This window comes from Rutilus rutilus (genome assembly GCF_951802725.1).
Source record: "Rutilus rutilus genome assembly, chromosome: 16".
Taxonomy (NCBI): domain Eukaryota; kingdom Metazoa; phylum Chordata; class Actinopteri; order Cypriniformes; family Leuciscidae; genus Rutilus; species Rutilus rutilus.
In genome coordinates, this window is record NC_140224.1 from 11,964,264 (window position 1) to 11,991,736 (window position 27,473).

General features: G+C 37.0%; 2 protein-coding genes across 3 annotated transcripts in view; both read right to left on the minus strand.

The window, feature by feature from the left end:
• Nucleotides 1-2,891: 2,891 nt before the first annotated feature.
• klhl11 (kelch-like family member 11) lies at nucleotides 2,892-9,519 on the minus strand. The gene is made up of 2 exons (XM_084434516.1): nucleotides 8,949-9,519; nucleotides 2,892-6,290 (listed from the first exon to the last, which is right to left on the minus strand). Exons 1-2 carry the CDS (start codon nucleotides 9,479-9,481, stop codon nucleotides 4,703-4,705), a joined length of 2,121 nt encoding a protein of 706 aa, XP_084290642.1. The 5' UTR covers nucleotides 9,482-9,519; the 3' UTR covers nucleotides 2,892-4,702.
• Nucleotides 9,520-12,153: 2,634 nt separating this feature from the next.
• Nucleotides 12,154-27,473, minus strand: part of aclyb (ATP citrate lyase b) — an 88,053-nt gene continuing 72,733 nt past the window's right edge. For both annotated transcript variants that reach the window (XM_084434784.1, XM_084434783.1), the window contains 12 exons: nucleotides 27,105-27,301; nucleotides 26,188-26,269; nucleotides 24,514-24,624; nucleotides 24,070-24,197; nucleotides 20,254-20,347; nucleotides 19,531-19,685; nucleotides 19,244-19,394; nucleotides 18,790-18,933; nucleotides 16,407-16,520; nucleotides 16,225-16,307; nucleotides 14,303-14,379; nucleotides 12,154-12,955 (listed from right to left, as the gene is read on the minus strand). In XM_084434784.1, the coding sequence (XP_084290910.1) occupies nucleotides 12,861-12,955; nucleotides 14,303-14,379; nucleotides 16,225-16,307; nucleotides 16,407-16,520; nucleotides 18,790-18,933; nucleotides 19,244-19,394; nucleotides 19,531-19,685; nucleotides 20,254-20,347; nucleotides 24,070-24,197; nucleotides 24,514-24,624; nucleotides 26,188-26,269; nucleotides 27,105-27,301 (1,431 nt within the window). In that variant the 3' untranslated portion in view covers nucleotides 12,154-12,860. The remainder of the gene's footprint in view (nucleotides 12,956-14,302; nucleotides 14,380-16,224; nucleotides 16,308-16,406; nucleotides 16,521-18,789; nucleotides 18,934-19,243; nucleotides 19,395-19,530; nucleotides 19,686-20,253; nucleotides 20,348-24,069; nucleotides 24,198-24,513; nucleotides 24,625-26,187; nucleotides 26,270-27,104; nucleotides 27,302-27,473) is intronic.

The window sequence follows — 27,473 nt, forward strand, 5'->3', positions numbered from 1 at the left end:
ACTGAGAGTATACTTAAAAGTGCACTTTCATAAACTAAAAAGTGGGCTAGTATATAGCTAACAGTACATATTTCCCTTGTAGTATAGTTCACAGTATAGTTGCAATACAAAAGAAATACTTGGATGTAAACTAATTGTGTATTCAAAAGTTTACAAAAAGTACACTAACTTTTAAACTAAAAAGTAGACCAATTTAGACCCAAATAAGTACTGAAATAGTACACTTACAAGAATACTACATTGATTTTACAATACTTTCTACATGAAGTATACTTGGTAAATATAATTGGACTTAAGTTTTTTTTTATTTTATTTTTTTTATTAAGGGTTCTTCATGCATGATGGATTTGTTCAATCTTCCTATTATAATGCTCCTCTGTGATGGATAATTTTCCAGCTATAAATATTTTCAGTGGGAGAATGTAATGTTTTAATCCTATAAGAAGACATTTGAATTCTTGACAACTTGCTGGATGTAGCGTTGTTTTATACGGTACCATTCTGCCTTATTATCTTTGCATTGGTTTCTATTGGACTTTCTGTATATAGATTTGTGTCCACTTTTCGCCAAATATTAAATATTTAAATGAAAAATACACTTAAATGCCAAATGGTCTACTCAGTATGCTCATGTGACATTTCTGAGAAAAGTCTGGGCATTAATGAGTTAATGTGAAACAGACTGTGGCAAGGAAAAACTCCCTAAGATGTTAAGGTAGTTGAAGAAACCTTGGAACCAAGACTCAATTTGACAAATAGAATTCCAGCAGGCAACACTGATATTGCAGTTCACCAAAACACAATGCCCCGGTTCCACAGACAGGTCTTAGATTAAGCCAGTAGTAGTTAGTTAAATTAGGATTTGTACACTGCCTTAGAAAAAAAAAAAGAAAAAAAAAAAAAACTTACTGGTGTGCATCTTGAGACCAAAAAAAAAAGATTATATATATATATATATATATATATATATATGGCACTGAGCTATTTCAGTGCAAGTTGCTTTCAGTTAAGACAGTTCAAACATGAATTTTAGTCTGGGACTAGGCTTAAACCTTGTCTGTGAGACCGGGCAAATGTCTATGGTCCTCTAACTCAAACCCTTTGGCTGTAATTAACTTTCTATTGCAAACTTTGTGACCTTGCTTGAGGGTGATGGACTATAGAATGATCACAAAATCAAAACTATCTGACTATTTACTTGTATGACTTTCCTGGTTTTATAGAATGGATTGATTCATCAGCACATGTTACTCCAGACTTATTCTCTGTTTGTTCTATACTTGGAACACTTGGTCTATTCTTGGACCACTGTTGTTCCTCATTTATATAAATGATATGTTTAGTGTTTCGGATGTGCTTTCCCCCATCATGTTTGCGGATGATACAACCCTTGTTCTTTTAGTACGTTAATGAGCAATGCAAATGTTGGCTTAGTTGCTTACACTGCTTGGTTCACGTTAAATAAATTATCTTTAAATATTAAGAAATGTAATTTTGTTATTTTCAGTGGCAAAAAAACATACAACAAAGAACTAGCGCAAATTAGAATTGGGCCTGCTGAGATGCTTCAGTTAACAACAACATTTTTAGGAGTTATTATTGATGAAGGTTTGAGTTGGAGAGGACACATAGACTATGTTTGTGGCAAAATTAACAAGTCAATTGGTATAATAAGGAGGATTAGCCATCTTGTTACTCCAAAATGTCTCCGTACCCTATATTACAGTTTAATTTATCCGTATTTGTCATATTCTAACATGGTGTGGGGGAGCACATTTCCTACAAAGCTACATACAATTTTAATTCTCCAGAAACGGTTTGTCAGGATAGCGGCTCGTTCAGGTTCCCACACATCCTCAGCTATGTTATTTAAGAAACTGCAGATTTTTTCAATTTTTGACATTAACACCTGCCAAATATGTGTTTTCATGTATAAATTATTTTCATTGGAAGGAAAGATTCCTGGTCAGTTCACGTTATATTTTAAAGCTAACTCAGCTGTTCATGCCCATAATACCAGGCAGGTAATGGATCTCCATCCTCCAAACCACATGTAGAGGCCAATTTTCAATAAGATTTAGAGGTACACAGATATGGAATAGATTTTCTCATGCGGCGAGACAATGCACCTCAATAGAGCTTTAAAAGAGTTTTAAGAGGTCTGTTGATGAACTAGTTTGTGTATTTGGTTGATTCTATATTTTTCATTGTATTTTCATTTTACTGAGAAATGCTTGTTTTATCACCAGTATTATCATGACTTTTTTGATTTTTTTTTATTAATGTTTGTATGAGTTGTATTATATTGTGTTTGCATTCTTTGGATATTTTTTATCTTTCTTTGGTGGAGGCTTAGATAAGCCATACTGGCTTTTTGCCTTCTCTGGCACTGTATATGCATCAGTATGTCCTTGGTGTTGTATTTTCTTTTAATTTGTGCAAAAAACAAACAAACGTAACAAGTATCCAATGTAATGTAACAATGATAAAAGAGGGCTGACATGCTCAGATGCTGCTGCATTTTGAACCTACTGAAGCTTTTTGCACCTAATAGTAATCTAGTTGAAGTTTTTCACACTGCTAATCATACATTTTTTAGTGTCGAACACTGACTACTGTAACAGAGAAGATTCGCTAAGCATCTGATTCTGTAGAAAAGATTCAACTTTATTATTTTCTTTGTCATTTCACCATATTATTTCCCATACTAGTTTGATACTCAAACCAGTTTGGAAATAATCATATTCTATCTGAAAATACCTCAATCAATCCATAATTAACACTGTAGTGCAAGTTACACTGCATCATAAAACATTTTAGTAAATGTAAAAGTAACAGCACTTCAAGGGTGAGAATCCACTGGGCGGAAGAACGACTCGTGGACAATATCAGATTTTTAATAAATATTTATTGCAAATCACTGAGATCCACAACATGTGCATACTTTATAACACATGCAACACAACTATACTCGCCCTTGAAAGACTTTACAACAGCGAGAACGGGACAAGGGAACATCCCAGCCTTGCTACTCTTATTGTCAGACATTTTCTCCATCGACACGCACACATACATACACACCCCTTTCCTCTGTGCATGAAGGAAAGAAAACTGATAGAGTTTAAACACTATTAAACCACATCTCAACATGAGAGACACAAAACGTACATTTCCCATTGAGTAAATACAATATCTACGATTCTACAGTCTCCAATATGCAGGAAAATGTTTGAAAAAGGCTTATTAATGCATGTTCAATCAATGAATGTTCAATCTTTTTCTTTTTTTTTCTCGTATGCTATGACTATGAAACTGCACAAGTCAAGACGAGAGCTATAGATACATTGTCAAAAGCCATTTCTATCTTGCATTTAGTAAAGATTTTAACATCGCAGCGTAACATTAGGTCAGCTAAGATGACATTCTTTAAGACTTTGGTATGGACAACAATAACATAAAATGTTCTTCACGCAAACATTCTGAATGTTTAAGCTGGTCTTGATGGTGCCAATGATTGCTTCACAAGTTTTCACCCAGTGAAGTGCACTGAGATTTCTTGTAAGACACTAAACATCACACATTGAAAAAGATAAGAGAATGTAAAAAGAATAAAAATATTATGATAATAAATATATTTTGTAATAAGGACAAGGATGCAGTAATGGTACCATCTGTATGAACTATATAATAATTGGGAATGTACAACAGTTCACAAAAAAAAAAAAAACATTTTTCAAATCAAACGTTAACAATTATTGGCAGGAATTGCATGACAGAACACAAACCAATGTCTTAGAGGTGGCTAAAAATATTAATAAAAGAAACATGAAATTAAGGAAATCGAGAGATCTCGAACTGGCACAGACTGTAAGACTGAAGACAAAATAATTGTGAAAGGTTGTAATGGTCATGCACACACTGAGGTAATGGTTCCTTGACTTTATTCTGAACATGTCTGGTTTTGCAACTGTATAATGTGTAGCCTTCACGCATCAATAACTAATGCCATAACTCCATAACTAGGAAAAATAACAAATATAATCAAATAAAATGATAAGAATATAGATTAAGACGAAGGCTAAAGCTGAAATTAAGTGCTTGTAGTTGTGAAGAATGCATTTTTTGCAAATACAGCCAAAGACTGTGAAAGCATTGCATTCAAGTGCAAAACAAACCAAATCATCACAATTAAGACCAGGAACTAATAAACAAAGTGAGGAGAATGAAGATGCAGTGGTTCTTGTAGTAACTCATGGTTTGCTCAAAAAATGTGAACAGTTTTGAACTGCCAATTCATTACAGTAGGACACCGTCACTCCCTGCAAAATAATCGAAAACCCCACAAATGTAAATGACAACCATCACCACATGGAACGTTATGACTAAGGTAAATTAAGTGCAGCGCTCTGCAACTTGCCGACAACGGGAATAAGGCAAATTCATGCAACGCCATGAAACAATGTTTCATGTGTACGGATATTAACAAACATATCTTTTTTAAATATTTATAGGAATCTATTATTCAAACAGTCACATTGAAAATACTCTCTTCTTTATCAGCATCAGCCATTTCATTCACTCTCCCAGTGATGAAATGTCACAAGTAAACAAATAACACACATTTGAATGAGAATGGGATCATGGGAATGCTATATTATCACATTTTTTTTGCAGCAGTTCTTCTATTGAGCAATAAGGGCTCTCAGCATTCAATCTGCGATTGTAACTGCCTGCGTAGAGTTAACGTGCGACGATGCAACTGCTGCATTTGCTGCATACGGTCCCTCTGCCGTGCCAAATTCTGTGGCATTGGGTAGCGCTGACACCCATAAAGAAAGCGGTAGGGAATGCGCACGTGGCACGCTGTGGCACGACAGCGAGGTTGAGGCATGGGCGGCAGAAGCATCCAGCGCTTGCGCTCAGCGCAATACCGATACGCCTCTTTTCGATACTGCTTATCCACATCGTCACTGTTCTTCCAGCCACCAATCACAAACACATCATCACCAAGATAGCAGATAGCTGCCCCTTCAATACTGGTAACCTCTGGCGGAAGACTCTCAAGAATATCATCAGAGATCCTTGCGGTGATCTTCTGCCGAGCTGCTTCATCACGTACGTTGGTATAACTCTTGGGACAGCAGGAAGCTGTGTGGTAGAAGTTAGTCGACGCCACAGCCATTTGGAACAAGCAGTAGTTGTCGATAAGTGGTAAGGAGTCAACTTCCTGCCATTGGCGACTGTCGGTGTCGTAGCGAGTAGTGACCGTCTTCAACCCGTCATCACTGTCGGTATCTACGGGTGTTCGCGCCGTTACATAAACATATCGATCTTCGACACTAATGGCCTTGACGTCTCTTAAAATCTTAGGGGCAGATTCTAGGTTGTGCCACTTGTCTTGGTCAGGTTCGTAGACGCTCACATCCTTGAAGCCGGGGCTGAAGTTGCCATGACCACCAATACTATACAGAATATTTTTGATGCAGGTGAGCCCAAAGGAATGCTTTCGTGTTGTGAGGTTGCTCACTTGTTCCCAGGTGTTGCGATTTGGATTGTAGCGCTCCACCGTCTTGGCAAATCCTGGTTCCATGGACCCAGCCACGTATACATGTGTATCAGTGGCAGCAATAGCGTGACCATCCAGATGGTTATGGATGTGTGGCAAATTGACCCAACGGTCCTCGTATACAAAGTACCCTACGCACTCACTCAGGTAGTCGCCTCCTTCAGAGACCCCACCGACTACCATGATAACATCCATGTTCTGGCCAAATCTTGGTTGGAACGTGGCCATGTATGAGGCCCAGAACTCTGTATCTGCAGATTTGAGGTTCTCGAAACGGATCGCATGACCCTCCACAGCCTCTGACACAAGCTGTAGGCAGGCTGCGTTCTGTGCGACCAACGGCTCGTTCTTCACAACTCTCGTAAGATAGGTCGGCTTTATCTGTGGCAGCCTGAGGAGACGAAAGAGCTCCTCAAAATACTTCACACGTTCTTCTGAGCTCTTCTGAACCCATTTGACCACAGCATCAAACAGAACCTCCTCAGAGTCAACTGTTATCTCTGCGTCAGACAGCCAGTCTCTGACCAGGTGGAATGGAAGCGTGTAAAATTCCTCATCCTGAATGACTTTGTGAAAGTTGCGACGAATCATGTCAGCAGCACGCAAGGCCAGCTGATCCAAAGTGTACATGTGTGCAAGGCTATGGACGGCCACACAGTTGCCCAGGCTGAGCTTCCTCTTAAGAAATTCTCCACAAAAATCTTTCAATTGCACAAGCAAGAACCTGAGAGTGGAAAAGAAAATAGATTATATTAGGTCTTACAAAAAAAACCCACAACATTACAGGCAAGACATATAATCAGGGTATATGCAGGAATCTTGAAGTTAATTTTAATACCTTTTCAAGACTTTTTCAAGACCTTCTCAATATTTTTTAATACCTCACCGCCACTTCAAGCTGTAACCATTTACATCAGTGATACTTTTAACTTAACAGTTTTAGTTTGTGATAAAGACTATACGCACTACGTAATATGTAATACGCACTGGGACCGCCAGAGCGTGTGCTTTTGAACTTCCGCCCGCCTGCCCGCTCTGGTGCTCTCAGAGGCAATTTACGAACGCACCCACAATAGCCTAGTTTTTTATGTACCTGTTAGTTTTTTTTTTTTTTAATGACTAAATTCACACACTTTTACGATGTTTTTGGGATTCAAACTGTTGGACAGCTAATTCAGAAAAAATACTTTCAAAATTTAAGACTTTATAAAGCCGTGATAAGACTTTTTAATACTTTTTAAGGGTCTTAATTTTCCCAAAATTGATTTATCACCTTTTAATACTTTTCAAGACCCCGCGGATACCCTGATAATATTTGTTCTAGTAGTCGGCTAGGGCTGGGCATTATGATGACATTGAGGCAATAATTAAAGTGTCCATTTACACTTACAGAGATTTTGCTATACTATTTCACGGTATGCATATGATGATTAAAATAAATGTTATTAAATGCAAAGCTGTGAAAAGAACTGACACACATTTTAAGTGCTCAGAAAGTCACCTATCTTAGAAAGCATGCAATCCAGAATTCAGTTGCGCTTGAACGGTCAACATTACAGAACACCGTTAAAATTACGGTCTTCGCGAGTATTCACGTTGTGTGAACGTATAGAGAGTTGGGAATGAAAATGGATGTGTTTCAGTACATTAGATCCATGCTGCTGTCACTTAAGACCTAATGCACTAGGGCTGTGATAAAAATATTGATTTCTCGATTTTAATCGATTCTCATTTTAATGAACTGATATAGATTCTTAAATCCCAATCTTTCCAACCTATTCTTAAATAGATATTTCAGTCCATTCTGTTTTCAGTGGATGAATGAATAAAACTCCCATCCAATAAATCGCAGTAAGGTTGGTGCTTTGTTACTCTGACAGAATTTGAAAGCTGAGACTTAAATCTATTTTATTATGAAATTCAAACAATAAATACCATTTTTGACGCTCTTTAATGTGGATTAACTGTAGCGCGAGCGAAAGCACAGAGCATACATGAACCGATAATTTCTTCCTCTTTACTGCTCGTTATAGCATGAAAAAAAACATGAACGGACATCAGAAGTTTTAGGTACAGAAGATACAGTACAACTTGCAGAAATCTGTATCATGTCTCAGTCGGTGTTTCATTTGCAGGAAGGCATCAATAAAACAGCTTGTAAACAGTATGTCAAGTAATGTTACATTTACCTCAAAAAAGTTTACTCAGGAGCATTATGGTAAATATATACACTAGGCTATATAGCATAGGCTATTCATTGTAATCTAACTTAACCTGCTCTTCAATATTTAATGCATGTTTGAATAAATCCAACATATTTTTTATGACAGACAATATTTAAATGTTTATATTTCAAATTATGCCATTAAAAAGTTATTATAATATCATTATTATTATAAAACTTCCCTTTGCGTCATTTAAATGTAAGTAACCTAAACAAATCAGTTCATTTTAACCTGTATAATGTACCAACTGGGGTTCCCTGCATAATTTACAGGATTAGTTGACATTTGTTTCAATTTCCCATGTACTGTACCTGATACAATCTATATTGAATTGAATCGTAATCTGAAATTAATCAAATCACAAGCCTGTGAATTGTAATTGAATCGAATTGTGAAATGTGTCAACATCCAGCCCTATAATGCATGAATCTAATGTACTGACACATGTTAATTTTCTTTCCCATCTCTTTACATTCACAGCAGTTCAATATACCTGCTGCTGTCTATGTTGATAATATTAATCAAACAGCAAAAGACAAAGATAATCACTCATCACTTATAAAATGTCTTACTTGAATATAGCAATTGTGCTTGATAAAGTAAAGCACTGTTTATTTCAACTGTATTTTCCTTGTATTGTATTTGTCCAATTGTTTGTTATTATTTGATCAAATTTTTAATAAAAAAGATAAAATACCCAAAATAATGACACATGACGTTATAGTGAAATAAGATGTATCATATCATCCACCCAAACTTGACTATACACATCTAGGGTGCACAAACCTGAATAACAAGGTAGCCACAATCTGCAGGTAGATCATTTGATTTTGTTAATGCAGTGTCAGATCACCGAATTCCGCAAAATTATGTCAAAATGCCCGTCTCTGCGAGTATCCTCGTCGCTTATGTCTTGAACCCCCACCTGCCCCCCGCAAAATACCGCAAGCAGCTACGATGCCAAAAAAAAAAAAAGCTGTTTGAAGGTGCCATGGTGATGCCCAAATGCGTCGGACATGGACTTTTTCTATGATGCCCAATGTGCATTTAAGTGATCAGACATACCAAAAAAAAAAAAAAACCCGCTGTCTAGGTAGGCAGCAGGGTTTTGACACATCTATGGCCTGCATGCCTGTCTCTTTCTCTCTATTTCTCACCTGTCTGCCAGCTCCAGCACCTCATGCACATTGGCGGTGCTCACTCGGATCTCGCCCGTATACATGAACTGGATTACGCTCTCCACCGTCTCCTGGTCGAGGCCTGCCTCGCTGCTCCACTCCTTCATCTCCACCCGCCGCGTCACCGACTCCGAAAACTGACCACCGAGCAGCGGCGTGAAGTAATCCGTGGCCGCGGCCAGGACTGAGCGGTGTGCGGTGAACTCGAAGCTGTTGGCGGCTCCTGGAGAGCTGCTGAACGCCAGCGTCACGTCGCAGAAGAGCCCGAGCTTCCGCTGCTCGTTCTGCCGTCGGGAGAGCTCTGAGCAGTGGGTCGCGGAGGCGAACTCCTCGGCCTCCTCGGACTCTCCGTCTCCCGATAGAGAGCTCGCCGAGCTCGGACTGCCGCTGTTCCGGCTAGCGTCCTCAGGGTTCGGGGCGGCTGCGGCCATCTCGGTGTCCGCGCTGTCGGTTCGTAAAGTGCGCAGTATTTTGAGGTGGTGGAGCACACTCAAACACACACACTCAAACATAAACAGCGCTCAACATGCACATGCGCACACATACACCATACAACGCAGGAGTTGACGTTACAGGAACTGACGCGAGACATGAGGGGCAGATCTGGGAACGAATAAATAAAGAAATAGCAAAAGAAGAAGAAGTAAAAAGAAAAGAGCAAAAATTCAAAGCATGATTAAACGGAATATTGTTTAGAAAGAACATGGGCATATAAATGTGTTTGTAATGTAAGTTACACACACTGCACTGAATTCTAAATTCTAATTGAAATTTAAAAACGCGTCTGGTTTTTGACACATTTTTAGTGAACAAATCTACCGTTCTGTCATATAGGTCAAGCTCCACCAATAAACATAACTTTTTTTTTTTGAGCTTTAGATAAATTTGTGTTTGGCCCTAATTTTATTGGTGTTGTTAAAACCGTATGATACAAACAGCTGTGTCTCTCTTGCCAATGGTACTTCTCCCAGATTTTATGTTTACAGAGGTATTAGGCAGGGGTGTCCCATCTCCCCTTTTTTGTTTTTACTGGCTGCAGAATTGTTAAATCTATTTGTGGTGAATTGTGCGACTATTGAAGGAATTCATATTGGAGAGGAAAAGTTAACGATAAGTCAACTAGCTGATGATACATGCATCTTTTTAAAGAATCAATGTCAAGTAAGTTCAATAACCCGGAGCCTAAATAATTTTTCTAAAGCTGGGCTAGAAACAAATACTAAAAAAAGTGAAATAATGTTTATACACAACTCAGATGTGACCTCTATTGATGGAATATTAGTAAATATCTTGGTATTTATATTTGTAAATCTGCCAAGGAGAGAATTTCTCTCAATTTCCATCCTAAATTAGATTCGGCCAAAAAGATTTTTAACTTATGGTTACAAAGAGACCTTACAATACATGGCAGCATTCTGTTATCTAAAGCTGAAGGAATTTCACGCTTTATCCTTCTATATCCCTTTATGTTGATTCTGTCACCTGTAAATCTATTGACTCTCTTAATTTTAAATTTATATGGAAAAATAAAGGGGAACACGTCAGCAGGAAATCTTTAACTCAACCGTACTCAAAGGGAGGTTTGAATGTTTTAGACTTTTTTACCTTAAAAAAAAAAAATGGTTGAAAAAATGTTTAAAGGGGAACTCAGTCTCGTTCTGGATTCCTATTTGATTTTTAAAAGATGTGGAAATTTACATTTTTTGCTTTCTTGTGATTTTAAATGTACGAGACTACCTATGAAACTTTCATAAGCAAGCTCTTGTGTCATGGAAGCTGATCTTTAAACACAATTTTTCTCCTCATATCATAATAATAATCAATATACATTATCAGCCAGTAAATCCTTTTTCTTCCCTGACTGGTTTAAAATAAGGGCATTGTTTTTGTCTCAGACTCAGTAAACAATACTGGAGACTTATATTCTTATAAAGATTTTATTTAACTATATGGTTTAAATGTATCAAAACAGAACTACATTAAGCTTACAAAGATTATCCCTTCTAATTTGTTGTTTTTGGTGAGATCTAATAAATCATATGGTAATTTGAATATGAATGTCCCTCAACTATTTATACAAGGTGTAAATATCCTGGATGTTAAATGTACAAATAATTTTTTTAAAAACTTTATCACTGATAGTAATAAGTTCAATTATTAAGGCTTATGGGAAATGGTTTGCACTTTTCCCAAATATCACATTTCATAAGGTATGGACAGTGCCAAACAAATTTTTTTTGTCCTTTTAAAAATTATTCATCATTATTACCCTTGTAATAAATATTTAAGTGAATTTTACCGTAATATTTCCCCACTATACTCTTTTTTTGCCAAGAGGAAGAATCTATTTTTCACTTATTCTACTTCTGTTCTTATACCAAACAATTTTGGCTTCAAATTTCAGCTTCCATATTTCTTGCATTTCATCAGTTGTGTAATATCTCTGTCAGTAAGGTTATTTTTCACTCGGATGTGCACACTTGTGTTGTTCGAAGTCAGAAATGAATGGGAAATATGAGAAATATGAAAAAAAGAGCACTAAATTATGGGTGGGTGGGGGGTTACATTTAAAAATCAGCCACAATCTGATTTGGTGATGCGCTAAAATATCAAGAGTGCAACTTCTTTGATTGAATCATAATTATTGCATAAATATGAAATAGTAACATAAAATTATCTCAAAATAAAAAATATTATTGAACAGAAATATATTACACTGAATTAACTGAAAAAAAAGTAAAAAGCCAATTTTGACTGCGAGCAACACAAGTGTGACTGACTCCCAGAGGGTTAAACTGTTCATTTGAACAATTTTGTTCGGCTATCCCTTTCAAAATTTAGATTTAAAACTAAAATTTTCTATTTAACATTTCTAAATAAATTCCGAAATGTATCCAACATGAGCCACACTTTTGAGTGCTAACAATATTTTTAGTGCTAAACTATTTATCTGTGTCCATTTCTCCACATTCATTAACAAATCCTTTGTAAATGCAGCAAGTCGACTCGTCCAATTCCTTGCAAGGCATCAATTTGTTAGTGAAGATGCAGTATCTCTATTAAAATCAGTTCATTCACAATATTTTAGAAAATTTTGACATGCAATTCATGTCATTATGTTTTCGCAATAAACCCATGACCATGGTTGAATGCAAAACAAAATATGAAAATTATACAACACGAATAACCAATAAAGAACTTTATTCTTAAAAATACCATAATTTTGCACATAAAAACAACACTATAGAAGCTGATTTAGTTTCACTTTTCCCAAATAGTGATAAATGTGCCCTTAGCAGTTTGCTTACTCAAGGTTAAGTGTGAAAAGACTTTAATTTTCGTTTTAGAGCAGTGGGAAGTCATGCATAAACACGCTTCCCCAATATTTTAGACAAATACAAACACAAATATGTGCCATTTCTCTAATCCCATTTCAAAGTGCGTTTAAATCTTATTACAAACTCTGTTGAGACTATAAAACTTAAATATATACGCTAACGTAACATGTAAAACTTGAGAGTATGCAGTAGAATTTGGCGCATTGCATCAACAGGCTGTGGTGTCTTCATTCATTCTATTAGAACTCACAGCCTGAAGACACATACACGACACGACATTTGTTAATTTTAACCAGAGCAAAGGAAGGTTCATGGTAGTGTTAGTAATGTAAGATGGCCAATGACAAGTTTGCTTTATAAGCAGCTGTTCTATAAATTAATTTGACAATTGTCATGCTTTGCGCAAGTTACCTACTCCTCTCAGTATTTTGCTAGTGTATCTCTTTGGATATGACTGAATAATTTACCCCCTCCCTTTTCCACTATGGTAAAGTAATAAAATAGACATGTTTCCACAGCTTTACATTATCCAAAATACTCATTGGTTCCAGGTTTACATAGACATGTGTTCGGGAAGTACGTAGGAGATATCATCCCACGGGTGGCGGTAGAGACCCTGTTTCAGGCGTTTCTGGTCCAGATAGTGACCTGTGGGATTGACAGTGAAAACAAATATGTTTTTACATACCCTGACCCACACAAATTATATACACTCCCCCCAGGCTGCAATTTTCACACGAATGTTTGCCTTTAGGTGTCTAAAACGACAACAAAAAACATTACAAAATAAAAATGAATAACAGACATTTTGGGTAATAGAGGATATTGCCGCATTCATCCCATGTCGTAATTACTAGATGACAAACCGTGATGTTCTACTCTGAGCTGTTATTGTCGTCAGACTGCCAACACTTAACTGCAATTAATTTATGAATTTTAAGTAATAGACAAAACCACAATACATCAAGTAACATTCGCAAAAGCCTTTAACAAACTTATAGTTCAGTAAACTTTAGTATTTAGCGGGGTTTACATATAATCAACTATGTTAGCTACATTCAACTGTATTGTATGTCTTTCGATTATGTTTTTTAGATTATTCTTGCATTATTAAGACAAGTACAATAGTTAATTATAGAAAGTATTATTGAACATAAATATTATGAGATAACTACATTACTACATTTTACAGCTGAAGCCACATGAGTGTTTCCGTGTGATGTTGCAGTGGTCAGGTGGTACAAGTCAGAGCTCTCAGAAAATTTGATGTTTACAAGTTGTAATTACTTGTTCTACGAGGACGTGAATGCTTTTTACAAGTCAGAATCTCATAATTACAGTAATTCCAACATGGCGTAAAAGCACCTTATTTTCCCAGCAGATCTTAAATTTTAGAATAGTTGGGAATGTAATGGCGCTTTTCCACTACACAGTACCAGCTCGCCTCGGCTCGGCTCGGCTCGGCTCGACTCGGCTCGACTCGGCTCTGTTTGGTTTTCCACTGTGTAAAAGTTGTACCTGTACCTGCTTCCAGGTACTTTTTTTCGTACCACCTCCGGCGAGGTTCTAAGCGGGCTGAGGCGAGCTGAGGCGATACTAAAATGTGACGTGAAAACACGGCAGACTGCTGATTGGTCAGAGAGAATCGTCACTATTCACTGCGTCATCATTGCACGCGCCAGACGGAGTATCCTGAATAAAAAACAGCAAAAACAAAAACAAAAACATCCAAAAACAGCATACACTCGATTTCCTCCTTTGCCCTGTGTGTGTGTGGGTAGCGGGTGTGTCTCGCGTAAAAGATTAAGTCACGGCACTTTCCTGCGGCGTCGCTATGACGTCCAGGTACTATTGTGGAGGTACTATCTGCAATGGAAAACGGAGCGAAAAGCGAGCCGAGCCGAGCTGAGTCGAGGCGAGTCGAGCTGGTACTGGTAATGGTAATGGAAAAGCGCCATAAGTGTCTGAACAGTGGAGGGTGATTCAATGGTTTACCGATGAAACCGATGCTGCGTCCCAGAACGAAGATTCCATTGAGAGTACCGATCTCAACAAACTCATCTGCCTCATCCCTGCAACACATAATCAGCTCTCATAAACATACTCAATTTAGATACATGATATGTACAATGAAATTCAATAAATGTCAGTTAAATACAACCCCATTTCCAGAAAAGTTGGGACATTTTATAAAATGCAATAAAATCAAGAATCTGTACAAATTCTCTTTAACCTCTATTTAACTGATAAAAGTACAAAGAAAAGATTTTAAATGTTTTCACTGACCAACTTAAATAGAAACAAAATTTGATTTTGATGGCTGCAACACACTCCACAAAAGTTGGGACAGAGGCATGCATCACATCACCTTTCCTATTTCCTTTCCACCTTAATTACTCTTTTTAAAGGACAAGTTTGGTATTTTACACTTAAAGCCCTGTTTTCAGATCGTTTCTGATGAAATAGAACGGTTAAGATTGAAATTTGGACACATGCTGCTGGCCCGAGAATTTTCGGTTTCTGTGGTAGCACCCCCCCACCTCCACAATGGTTGCATAGGTGCACTGGAACAATCCTTCCTAAAACGCATTAAACTTTCGTTTACAAAGACGTGAAACTCACCGAGTGGTCAGGGGTGTTCACTGATATGCTCACACAAAAATCGCTGCAAAAGATGTTTTCCAACAGGTGTTTTACCATTCGTTGTAAAACTGTGGACCTATTTTTCCAAACGCCTCACACCCGTACATTCTTCCGTTGAGAGCTTGAATAATAGACACTCCAGTCCAATTGGTTGGTCGTTTCCGGCGGCAGAGTAATACCGTACCTCACAGCACATCCAATACAAGTCAATGGAGTTGGACAAAAACTACGATAAAACCTGTTGGAAAGCATCTTTTGCAGCGATTTTTGTGTGAGCATATCAGTGAATACCCCTGACCACTCGGTGAGTTTCACGTCTTTGTAAACGAAAGTTTAATACGTTTTAGGAAGGATTGTTCCAGTGCACCTATGCAACCATTGTGGAGGTGGGGGGGTGCTACCACAGAAACCGAAAATTCTCGGGCCAGCAGCATGTGTCCAAATTTCAATCTTAACCGTTCTATTTCATCAGAAACGATCTGAAAACAGGGCTTTAAGTGTAAAATACCAAACTTGTCCTTTAAATGTTTGGGAATTGAGGATACTAATTGTTGCAGTTTTACAAGTGGAATTTTTGCCCAATCTCATCTGATTTAAGACAGCTGCTCTACAGTCTGAGGTCATCGTTGTCTGATTCTCCTTTTTATGATAGACAAGAGACAGATCTGGACTGCAGGAAGGCAGTCAGGCACTTCCATTCTATGGTGTAGTGTCTAAGAAACCACTCAGTTTTAGCATGTGCAGAATGAGGCCTGGCATTGTCTTGCTTCCCAGGAAAGATGTCATCTTGATGGCATTATAAGTCTCTGTACAAAATATAGTCCCAATATACGCCTCCATGTCAATGGTACCTTCACACACATACAAATCACCATGCCATTTGCACTGATGTTTGCTTTTGCACCTGTTGCTGATGAAAGTCTGGATGATCTTTGGGACTGAGAACTTAATGTCGTTTTTCTCTAAAACAAGCTGAAATGTGGACTCATCTGACCACAGCACACATTTCCACTGTCTTTTGGATCATCTGAGATGAGCTCGGGCCCAGAGAACTCAGCAGGATCTCTTCATAGAATTGATGTATAGCTTTCTCCTTGCATAACAGAGATTCAAGTTGCATTTCTTAAATCTAAGAAACTGCCTAATGGAAATCCCGATGTTAAAACTCCCTGATATTTCTGTGGTTTCCATGACAGTGAGAATCCTGGCACTGGAAAGATTTAGGGAATGGAGTTCAATCCATAATACCTTTAAATACAATACTCTTGACTTACCGTGTGAATCCACCACATGTTCTTAGTAGGTCGACAAAAGCCACACCAATAAAACCATCAACGTTTAGAATAAGGTTGGGTTTCTGCAGAGAGCGAAAGAGATTTTAATATCAGCATCATGAGGAGAAATGATCACACAACAAAACATACATGCATTTAAATGGCATCAGTAATAACGTCACCTTTGAGGTGGTGATCTTCTCTACATCGAGGGCATAGTCTAGTAACTGTGTTGACGGGAAATGCTGCTTCACAAAGTCCTTCAGGATCTGCACCCTCATATCAGGGTTATTGATCTGTCACCAAAAAAAAAAAAAGGCCAGAAATTAACACATACAACATATTAACAGCTGCATGTATGGAAATGAGAATAAGAGCTGCGAGTAATAAAAACTTTAACACAAAAAACGCTCGATTCATTTGGATAACTTTTACTGTCTTTAAGTACTTTTTGAAGCTTGAAAATGTTGATTGCGTAGACTTTCAATGGATAGACAAAAAGTATGAGAGAATATTACAAACATCTTTGGTGTTCAAAAAAAGAATGGAGGTCCTATTGTTTTGGATTGGAACAACATAAGGGTGAATAAATGACGACAGTATTTTCAGTTTTGGGTGAACAGACCCTTTACGTTTTTGAGAGTCACATTTAAATCTTGATCCAACCTTGCCTTTCCCTCATCAGTCAAATTTTCTGATATTTTAACAGGCTTTCTGACTTTGACAGTAATGAGAGTATGCAAGGGTCCTTTCTATGACAATTTCCTGTTTTGTTTCATTTTATTTGTTTGCTGTCTATGAATTTGATTTGACAGACAAAGGTTTTTCAAATCATTGATTTGAAAAAACAAAAGTTTTTGTTTTCTAAGAAATATCAATAGAATATTATGCCAAATTGTTAGATTTTTTTTCAACAACTTCATTTCTTTAATGACATTTTCCACTTCATTAGGATATAAGGACAGCTGTATTTCCCTGACTTTGTTTTTTTTACTCAAGCTGGCCTAATTTGACCCTTTTCTTAGCCTTCATATGACATTAAGGTAATATACACCTATTGGCTCTTATTTCTTCTGTTACTCTATAAATGGAATGGAAGACAGTGTTCCTCACTCCCACGGGGCATTCTGAATACCTGGCGATGCCTTTTCGGGTTGACCAACCCTTAAAACATTATGTGCTTGACAAGATTGCGAAAGTTGCTGTAGGAGGAGGCACCGCAGACACCAGAGAGTGGTAGAAAGAAGAGAATTTGTTTCAATGTATTTGAAATGCCAGAGGAAGGCGTTATCTGAACATATCATTTGCCAAGCCAAGTTTTTATTTGTTTTATTTGTGTTGTTAGTAGATTACCCGCACCTGATTATCATTGGCTTTGCTTGTTTGTGACCTTACACTAATTTGTGCCACTCTTGGTATATTGTGTTAGTAATTATGGAAATGAGCTGCTGTGTCTGTGTTCTTTAAATTGCGCATTGTCAGTAGATCAGTCGTAGAACTCCCATCTGCTTTTATGGGATTGCGGTCACATACTAATTTGTCCAGTTTAGCAAATCAGGCCCTAAAAATCAAGAGTTCAATGCATCCCTAGAAAACATCTCAGATCACAACTGTAACCATGGTTCTCTGAGAAGGAGAACGAGAGACTTCGTCTTGGATTGACGCTATGGGGAACACCATCAGCATGACAGGTGTCTGAAGCATGTGTAAACACACGGAAATAAACCATTGGTAGACGTCAGTCCATGACATGCCCGTGAGTATAAAGGGGAGATGTGTAGGCGGGCTGAAAAGCATGGCAACGAGATGCAGGGTCTCTTTCCGCTTCTTAGGGAACCATGGTTACAGTCATAACCTGAGTCGAAGTGGAACTCAACACTGTGTCTTGGATTGAGGCTATGGGGAACAAATACCCACTCCACAATGCTGCGGGAATGCCTGCCTCACTAGGTGAGAATATGCACAAGCATAGTGGGCATACATACATTGACTGAACAGATTACTTTAGCTGGAGTCAAAGCTTCAACCCAGGGCACATCCATTACAGAGTTGTATTGGAAAAATAAGGCCAGCTAAAGGTGTCTAATGACCCACTCCTCTTAGGGAATGAATGCCCCTACTTAAAGACCCGATGGTAGTTAGGATGGGGAAGCAACTAAATAGAGGGGATGACAGATAACAAGGAGCGACACCCTGTAGGCAAACTTCCTCTACTTATTAGCATTGTCAAACCAGGGCCATTCCAAGGGGAGTGTTATCCCTACTTTAAGACCCAACCATAGGGGCACAGATGGCTAGATCTGCCTCAGGAGACAGTACAACCTTCACCTATGGTTTATTGGCATGTGTTTACACATGCTTCAGACACTGGTCATGCTGATGGTGTTCCCCATAGTGTCCATCCAAGATGCAGTGTTGAGTTCCACTTCGAAAGGGAACTGAAACATTACATGGAATGATAAATTAAGACTTAAATTTTGGTATAAGATTTTTGCCCTGATATCCCTTCATATAAGAAATCTGGTTTCATGCAGTGTGTTTCTCTCTGTATTTCTGTGTATTTACTGATTTGACTCGATGTCCGATGCCCATAATAAGCATGCCATCTTTCTTCATTTTGTTGACAAACTCCATGGGCAGCAGGCCGCTGTCAAACGCTTTACTGAACTGTTTAGCAGCTGCGTCCAGAGCGCCACCAAATCTATCTCCCTGCAGAACAGGAACAAACAATTTAGTTTCAGATTAAATACAACATTCCTTTTTTAATTATTATATTTCTTAAATGTTTCTTATCATATCAATGTTAAATATCATATATAATCATTATTAAACAAATAATTCAATGTTTTCTTAATGTTTATTGATAACAAATATCAGCAAAATCAAATATGGCCATGCTCTCTGTTTGCTCATATTTCATATTTGTAATGAGGTTTACTGAACTCTTGTTCTTGCCAGACTGTAGCAGAACAGGTTTAGTTAGTAAAGCTGTAGTTGTGTGTACAGTGACTGATCTTACTATCGTCAGAAGTCCAGAGGTCAGACTGGACACCAGGTCTTTACCGGCACGAGCACACACAATGGTGTTATGAGCACCAGATACAGCCGGCCCATGGTCCGCAGTCACCATCAAACACATCTCAATGAACTGACATGCGTAACGTGGTAATCTGTCAAAAACACACACACACACACACACTCTCATGTTTCTAAGCCAGAACTTTATGCAAGTAGACAAATAACTGGTCAACGCATTTCAATATGAATATAAATGTGTACATAAAGAAGGAATTTTATGTAACAAACCTCCTCTGGAACCACAGCAGGCCCAGCACTCCTCCTAGACCCATTTCCTCTTTGAACACCTCTGTGATGGGCATACCGGCATATATGAGCTCCTGGCCCCTTTCATCACAGATACTAGTCATGAACGACGCAGGTTTTCGAATCAACCCCAACTCCTACACACACACACACACACACACACACACACACACACACACACACACGTGTAGAGCAGCTCAGATACAGCTTGAAAATTGACTTAACATTAATCAGCTTAAATACATCAACTTAAATATGAACTAAACATTTAAATATCCTCAAATTTACTATGCATTTTAGCAGCCAGTAAGTTTTAATTCAAGAGACATGCAAAGTTTCCATCCAAATTCTCCACATTTGTTAAAAATGCATTTCTAAAAATTCGACCAAAATTATGCGCATTATCTTGAGGAAGTCCACCCTTATTTTGTCACAGAGTAAAATATGCAAAATATGACCAGAAAAATTTATGCTGAAAATTTAGCTTTGCCATCACAAAAATAAATTACATTTTAAAATATATTCAAATAGAAAACAGTTATTTTAATTTGTAATATTTATATATATAAAAATGTAATGTTTCCAAACTTTTGACAGGTACTTTACATAATACTACAAACAAAAGCAAATGTGTTCTTACAACCGGTGACAATTCATGACTTATTACAGTCAAAGACAATCTTGATGCAATAATGCAGATCTTACTCTTGCCCAGGAGTAATCCATCGGGACGGTAGGAGGAGGAACTTCCTGTGCAGGAACAATGATTCCATTTGCAATAAGATCATCATACACAAACCTTCCCAACAAAACAGAGACAATTAACAAATTAGTTAAAGCATTAAAAGGTTAATGACAGTATTAATTATGGTTGCTGGACTATATTTAAAAAAATACATTTATCTGACAATAAATCACATTTTGATTACTAGGGGTGGGAAAAATAAACAAAAAATGTTTGCTACGATAATCTAATAATATTTTGTTCGATAACAATATATACAAAAATTGTCCTTTTGACAACTTCCAGTAGACCAATTACAAATTTGGTACATTTATTTTTTTTAACAGTCATGAACATGTCAAAGAAACTATTTACTAAAAAACATTATTTATGTTTTAATTATTTTTGTTCGCCATTGTTGAAGCTTTTCTCTTTTTAGCAGATGTTGGCTCAGTAACCATTCATAAGGATTCATAAGACTGATTCAAACCAGTAATGTAAATAAAGTGAATGGTGAATGGTCAAAGGTTATTGAAATGAATTTATTATTACATTTTGTCTAAGTTACAGTCTTAGGAGGCTGTTGAAAAGATTATTTGTTTATAGCGAGAGAGCCTGCTTGAGTGGAGGAAGGGATGGTACTCTGTTTGTCTTTCTGTTATCGGCCTGCTAAAGCAAGCTGAAACAAAATAATGATAATGAACCAAAACAACCCAGCTGACTTTTCTAAAATCAAATGAATAATGAACAGAGATGCTTTGAAACTGTTTAAGAGACTATGTAAAATTAGGTAAAACCGAAAGAAAAATGTGAAGTAAACGCATAAAAAGTTTTTAGAGTTTAATATCAAAAAGCGAACATTGAAAATGAGCAGTTAACATATGTGTGTCTAGTATGAGTGCGTGTGATGGTGGCTGCACTTTATGTCTTGTATGTGTTAGTTTGTGGTACTATTATTTCCTGATTTTGTGAATATTGTGTCATTAACCTCTGGAATGAGTATTTTATCATTACAGATGGGTTAAGTGAAACGACAAACTTTAAAGAAGCCGATACAGAACATGGGACGAGCTTTAATTGGATTGGTTTTCCAGCTCTGTCTGCTATTGGTAATTATGACTACTTTTGTAATTTATGATGTTGATCTGAATTACTCCCTGGATTAGTATTTATGTAAATTGGAATTGTGAAGTTGAAGATTGTCATCCATTATGGGGTAAAAACTCTTGTCTAAATTCAACTGAGGGTCTAAATTTGAAAAGACAACTAAGATCATAATGGTAAACGTAAAAAATAATAGACTTGATGGCAGAAAGACAAAGTGACACATTGGCTAAGTCACTATCCAAATTATCCAGAGAGGGCTCCCTCATTTTTATGAAAGGCCGGTGGACGAACAAAGGAGGAGTGGATATAAGTTCTAAAAAAAGTTTTATTTCTCAATCCATTAAATGGATGTATGACATTAGATGTCTAAGAAAACTACAATTTAGGTAATAAAGGTTAAAGGAGAAAGCAGCTATATGGCTATCTTAAGGGTTGAGTATGATTAACAGGGATTAATGTGATATAAAGATAAGGGATGAACAAAAGTTTTATTAAGTAACATTAGGAACAATTCTATATTTTAGTGGTAAAATAATGATTGAAATGATGATGTGAATTTGTTTTATTTTATTTCTATTTTTGAAAGAAAAAAAGGTATAAGATGTTACACAATTAAGATGGTACATGCTATGTGACTGTAAACTGAAGGATGATTTCAGTAGAGACTTAAAGTGCTTAGATGGATTATTATGGGTCTTAATTATATTTTTGTGTTTGTTTAGTTTTAGTTTGACAACCATTGTGTTTTCAACCTAAAGGGTCTATAATGGGGGTAGTGAAAAGAATGGATTAACCATCCATGTTTGTTTATTAGAAAAGGAATTGGAAATTATAGTTTTATAAAAACTAGTGCATGTATCCTGGTATTTATGATGATTATAGACAATGTCTTTATTTAGGATCTGAGTAGTGACTGCAGGTCTAGCCCATGCTAGGAATACAGCAACTTGCTTATTTAGCCCGGCTTCCAGAGAATAAATATGTATTGTTATTTTGTAATCAGTTAAGTTGATGATAATACTAAATTAGCCAAGTTGAATAACCGCTGTGTAAGACATGTAAAGACAGCTATGTCAGAAGGTTCTGGAGATCAATAATATACTATGTGCTATGTGGGATATTATGTTCATGTTAAGTCCATGTTAAGTATGAAAAGATATTGTCTGTTTTATAAAATAAAAAAATTACCTGACAGTGGAGCATGGGTCAGAAACCTAACATTTTGAAGCAGCCTTTATGGAAAGACCAGATGTGGTGTTTAGGACCCCACATTGGTCTAAAACGGGGGACTGAAGGGGGTGGATTGGAATCCACTGCTGCTTCAATGTATATGTAATGAGTGATTATAATCAAGGTATTAATCAATATTTTTCCTCCTAAATATCACATGGGTTGACTTACTTCTCTGGAGATTTTATTTTGTTATTGAAGTTACCAGTGTGATCACTGAAATGTTCTTTTCATGTATTATTTTTAATGTCTGTATTTGATATCTGAATGCAGTAACAGTGCTTGCTTATTTATCCCAGCTTGGTTACAGGTTAAGGAACCACTGGCATTATTGGAGATTGACTGAGTTGTTGTTCGGGACATGCTGGCACCCAGCAACCCAAATCTGCGACCTGGAAGGTCACGACATGCCTGACTTCAGGGTCGGAGTGTCAGCTGCATAATCTATGGAGATATGCTTCTGTCTATCTGTATATGTGTGGAAAATTACTATGTTTATCCATTTCTTAGCCAATGAGAATCATTCAACCTGTAAGCAATGACGTAGCTTAGACCAGTGGTCTAAATGGTATAACTGCTGTGATCTTTGTAACTGTAAGCGGGGCGGCCTACAAACTCCTGCGTGAGTCTTCTGCTGATGAAACTGCAAACTATCTTCAGTAAAACTTTTCTTCAATTTTTTATAATTCTGACTCCGGGTCTTCTTTCAAACATCTGGTCCTTGGGTCCTAAAACTGTTAACCCCTAACAAAATATTACTCATTAAAAGAACCAGCTCAAATGAGTCATTTGTTCAAAAAAACAATGTTTTTGTTTGAGCGTGAGTGAGAAAAACAACTCAATTCAATTCAGACTGCAAACTTGTATTACCAACACATCTATTAATGAGTTCTTATGCTGTGGCGCTGGAGAGGCATAACCGAGATAGAAACAATGCGAAAATTTTTAAATGGTACTGTCGACCCCTATTGATTACTAAGCAAATCATCACATGCACTTACAATGCCTTTAGTGTTACAGATGCATTTTGAAATCAGTGATAGTGATATTTTTGTGTCAAATGACATTTGACGTCAAGAATACAGCTGTGACAAGACAACATACTGAATTTGTCTCTTTTCAGAATGTTAAATTATTGATAATATGTCTGTTGCTCCCCCTTACCACTTTGTTTGTTTGAATGGATGTTATTTTGTTATATCTAAAGACAATAAAAAGTTGATTAAAAAAAAAAAAAGAAAACAGCTGTGAAATCCCTATATTGCCAAAGCCATTATACGCAAAGTACATAATAAAGGGCCTGAATACTGAATTTAATGGCATAAGGTAAATTACAAATTACATAAAACATTTCTTTGTTTTACTGTAAACGTTTACTGGCGGCAAAACAATTTAAACTCATAACATTAACTTATTTCTCAAATGCAGGGGTTTGAATGCTTCCTCCTTCTGTTACTCACTTGATGACATTCCCCAATTCATCAAAGCTGTTGGGCACAAATGCACCTGCTTCCCGCAGTGCTTGATTTTTGGCCACAGCGGTCTCTGACTCTTGATTTGCACATGCTCCCGCATGGCCAAACTGCACCTAAAACATTTAATTTAACACAATACTATGTTAACAGTTCATTCGGTTAACTTGCGCTAACTTGGTTAGGTATTGACACATTAAATGTCTCAACAAATTATATGGCCTTGCATCAATGCAGCGCTTCATGTTGCCATTTTTGGCATGTCCATGAAGCACAAGACCAAATGGTATCTTATGTCATTTACTAAGACAGAAGGGTGCTCTCGAACGCCTCCTTTGCATTACGAGAGTGGAGAACCACATGGGCTGAGGGTGCCAATTGGGCCAGGGCTAATAAGCAAAAAGTGTCTCTAAAGCCATTTAAAGGATGTACCTCAGATGAGAACATGGTGGCACACGTTCCAATACACCAGCACACGACTGGCTTAGTGATTCTGCCGTCTGCAATGCCCTGGCAGATGTTATACTCCTCGGTGCCTCCGATCTAAAAGACAGCACACACAATATCATTAGAATTACAGTGCCTTATTACTCAACTCTTATATTATTGTCATAAGTTACAGAATAGTTATGATAAAAAAGATTAAGACAGAACAGAGCACCAGTGGATTCTACATGAACATGTTAACAAATCTGTCCCTTTTTACAGACATTAAAATAATCTCAATGAGAACTAAAAGGATTGGGGGTGAATTATTTGAAATAATATTATATTGAAAAGATGCAAAAAGTCAGAGCACCTTGTTGGATTTTGACATGTCTATGATAATCATTTATTGACAAGAGTTTTTTTGTGTCATTTTTTAAAGGGTCATGAAATGCATTTTCAGGTCTTTATATTATGTTTCTAGAGGTTAGCTTATAACATTAGTAAATATAAAGTATAACGTTTTTTGCATCAAAAAATATTTATCTCATTTGCACTCTGTCACAAACACGTCATTTTTAAGAAGCATTACCGCTTTCAAAAACGCAAGTAAACTTACACTACAGTGATTTTCGCACCACATCCATGCCCTACTCTACAGCATGTAATGTGTGTTTTGAGGCTCATGATGGCCAGCGCTGTATTAGGGCATAAATATTGGGTATTAAATATTTGAGCCAGTATCAGATTGAAATGAACCGATGCAACTACAAGAATTGCCTCCAAGGACACAATACTTGCCATTGGCGTCGCGTTCAATATAAGCTATTTAGAAAAATCGGCAACATGTTGAGAATGATTAAGAAATGAGACGAACAAAAAAAATCTAATTCAATTGCTCAGGTACGTCATTAAAAATAAACTTTTTTAACAGTTTGATCTTTTGGAAGGGTATGCACAGTTTTTAGAGGTGCAGTTTGTCAACATCCAGGGACAGAACAACATTGGATGGTCTTACTCGACAGCAGTATAATTCTTGTGATTGATTGATAACATGAGTTGTTAAGAGCTCCTTGATTTACATACGCATGTTAAGGCACATGTAGTTGATTGATATTGTGATGTCACAAAGGGTGCGTTTTCAAATCCTGGCATTTCAGAAAGGTGGAAAACAAAAACTCATATTTTAAACTGTGGAATTAGCTTTGAGGTATGAAACTTGCAGTATGTTTTTAATGTAGAGAAACCTCTTATATGCATACATATCAATGACATTTTTCCATTTCATAATCCCTTTAATAAATTATAACTGTTGAGATGAGTTGAGAAGTTATTTGTCAGAGAGTGTAATACAGACTCTTACATAACTCCAATGACAAAATATGAACATTCTGTGACTGTTTCTGTATTACAGGCTTATTTAGGGAACTGTCGTAAAATATCTTTGTTCCAGACCCGTGTTACGAGAGTCTCTTCAATATCATAGGTATTTAATTCTTAGAACTAGGTCCACATGTTGCACACTTATCTGTCCATCCAAGACCACTGAGGAGTTTTAGCATTTAATGAATACAAATCCGTGTAAATGAAAACATTTTTGAAAATCTTATTTTCTTTGTTTCATAAGAATATAAGACCTAATCGTGATTAGAGGCGCTCAAATCTTTCCCATGATCTCACCTCTCCCAGAACAACAATCATCTTGACGCCTGGAGTGTCCTGATATCTGAGCACATGGTCCATGAATGTAGAGCCTGGGAATCTGAGTATAAGAGCAACACAGTAGTCATCTTAGTTGCTGATCCGTTTATTAGCTCAATCAAGTAATAATTAGTACTTTCTGAATCCTGCTTTAATTAATCTACTGTATGTCCGTTAAACAAAATAACGACGTGAGCCAGCTTGTTTGTTGATGTACCTGATGATTTTGGAATAAATTACTTTTTTTACAGTTTATCATAGTTTATCATTGTGCAAAAATCAGAAAATGCTGAAACACTAAATATAACGGTAGAAGACGAGAAAACAGTAAAAGTACAGGGGGAAATTCACCCAAGTGTCCAGAACAGTCATAAATATTGACATTAACACACAGGAAAAATGTGTAACGGACACACTAATTATGCAAAAATGAGTAAATAATGCGGGGGGTTTTTGTGTGTATTTTTCTTAAAATAATGATGTACTTCGTTTGCATGTCATGTTATTTATAACTGAGCACAGATATGTTGAACTGTTCACACAGGATTCCATTCAGCATACTTCTGTTTTTCAAATAAAAATACAGAAATAATAATACAGAATGTCTAAAATGAAGGTTTAAAATAAAGAGCATCAGTGTCATAATGAATGACAAGTCTGATCCTTGCTATTTCGATATTACGGCTGGATTTCATAACAACACCTTTTAATCATAGTTAAAGGAATTTGTTAGACTAAGAGTTTTGTATGTGTCCGACAGTTCAGTAAACTCGACGGACAAAATGGCGGATAGCAACAATGCTTCTAAAGCAGCGATCTGATTGGATATTTGGGCTGTCAGTCGTTTATTTATCATAAGGTCGTTTCACAAGGACAGGACATGCTCTGTTTGTCACCTGTCTCCTCCAATAGCAACTCCCTCATAAACCCCGTCTGTAGTGTGTGAGATGATGTTGTTGAGTTCATTGGACATCCCTCCTGAGCGGGACACATACGCCACGCTGCCCGGCCTGTACAGCTTTGATGCCAGGATATTGTCAAGCATTCCGCCTGTGTTCCCGATCTTAAAGCAGCCTGGCTTTATACCACCAACCTAAAACACACAGGTTGAGAGAATCTCATGAAAAAACTAATATTTTATAAAATTAACAATTTTAGGACCCCGAAAAACATTACTACACGCCCATGGATGTTTGTATGGACTTTTGAGTTTGTTTGTTATTCTCATTATTATTAGTGGTGATCTGCCTGTTACTGCAATACAG

What these genes read in the sequence shown, in the direction of transcription:
- klhl11 (XM_084434516.1), bottom strand. Translation starts at nt 9,481, where the DNA reads ATGTTTGAGTGTGTGTGTTTGAGTGTGCTCCACCACCTCAAAATACTG. An exon ending in GTGCTGGAGCTGGCAGACAG is followed by an intron (nt 6,291 to 8,948) that starts GTGAGAAATAGA and finishes TTCCACTCTCAG; the next exon opens with GTTCTTGCTTGTGCAATTGA.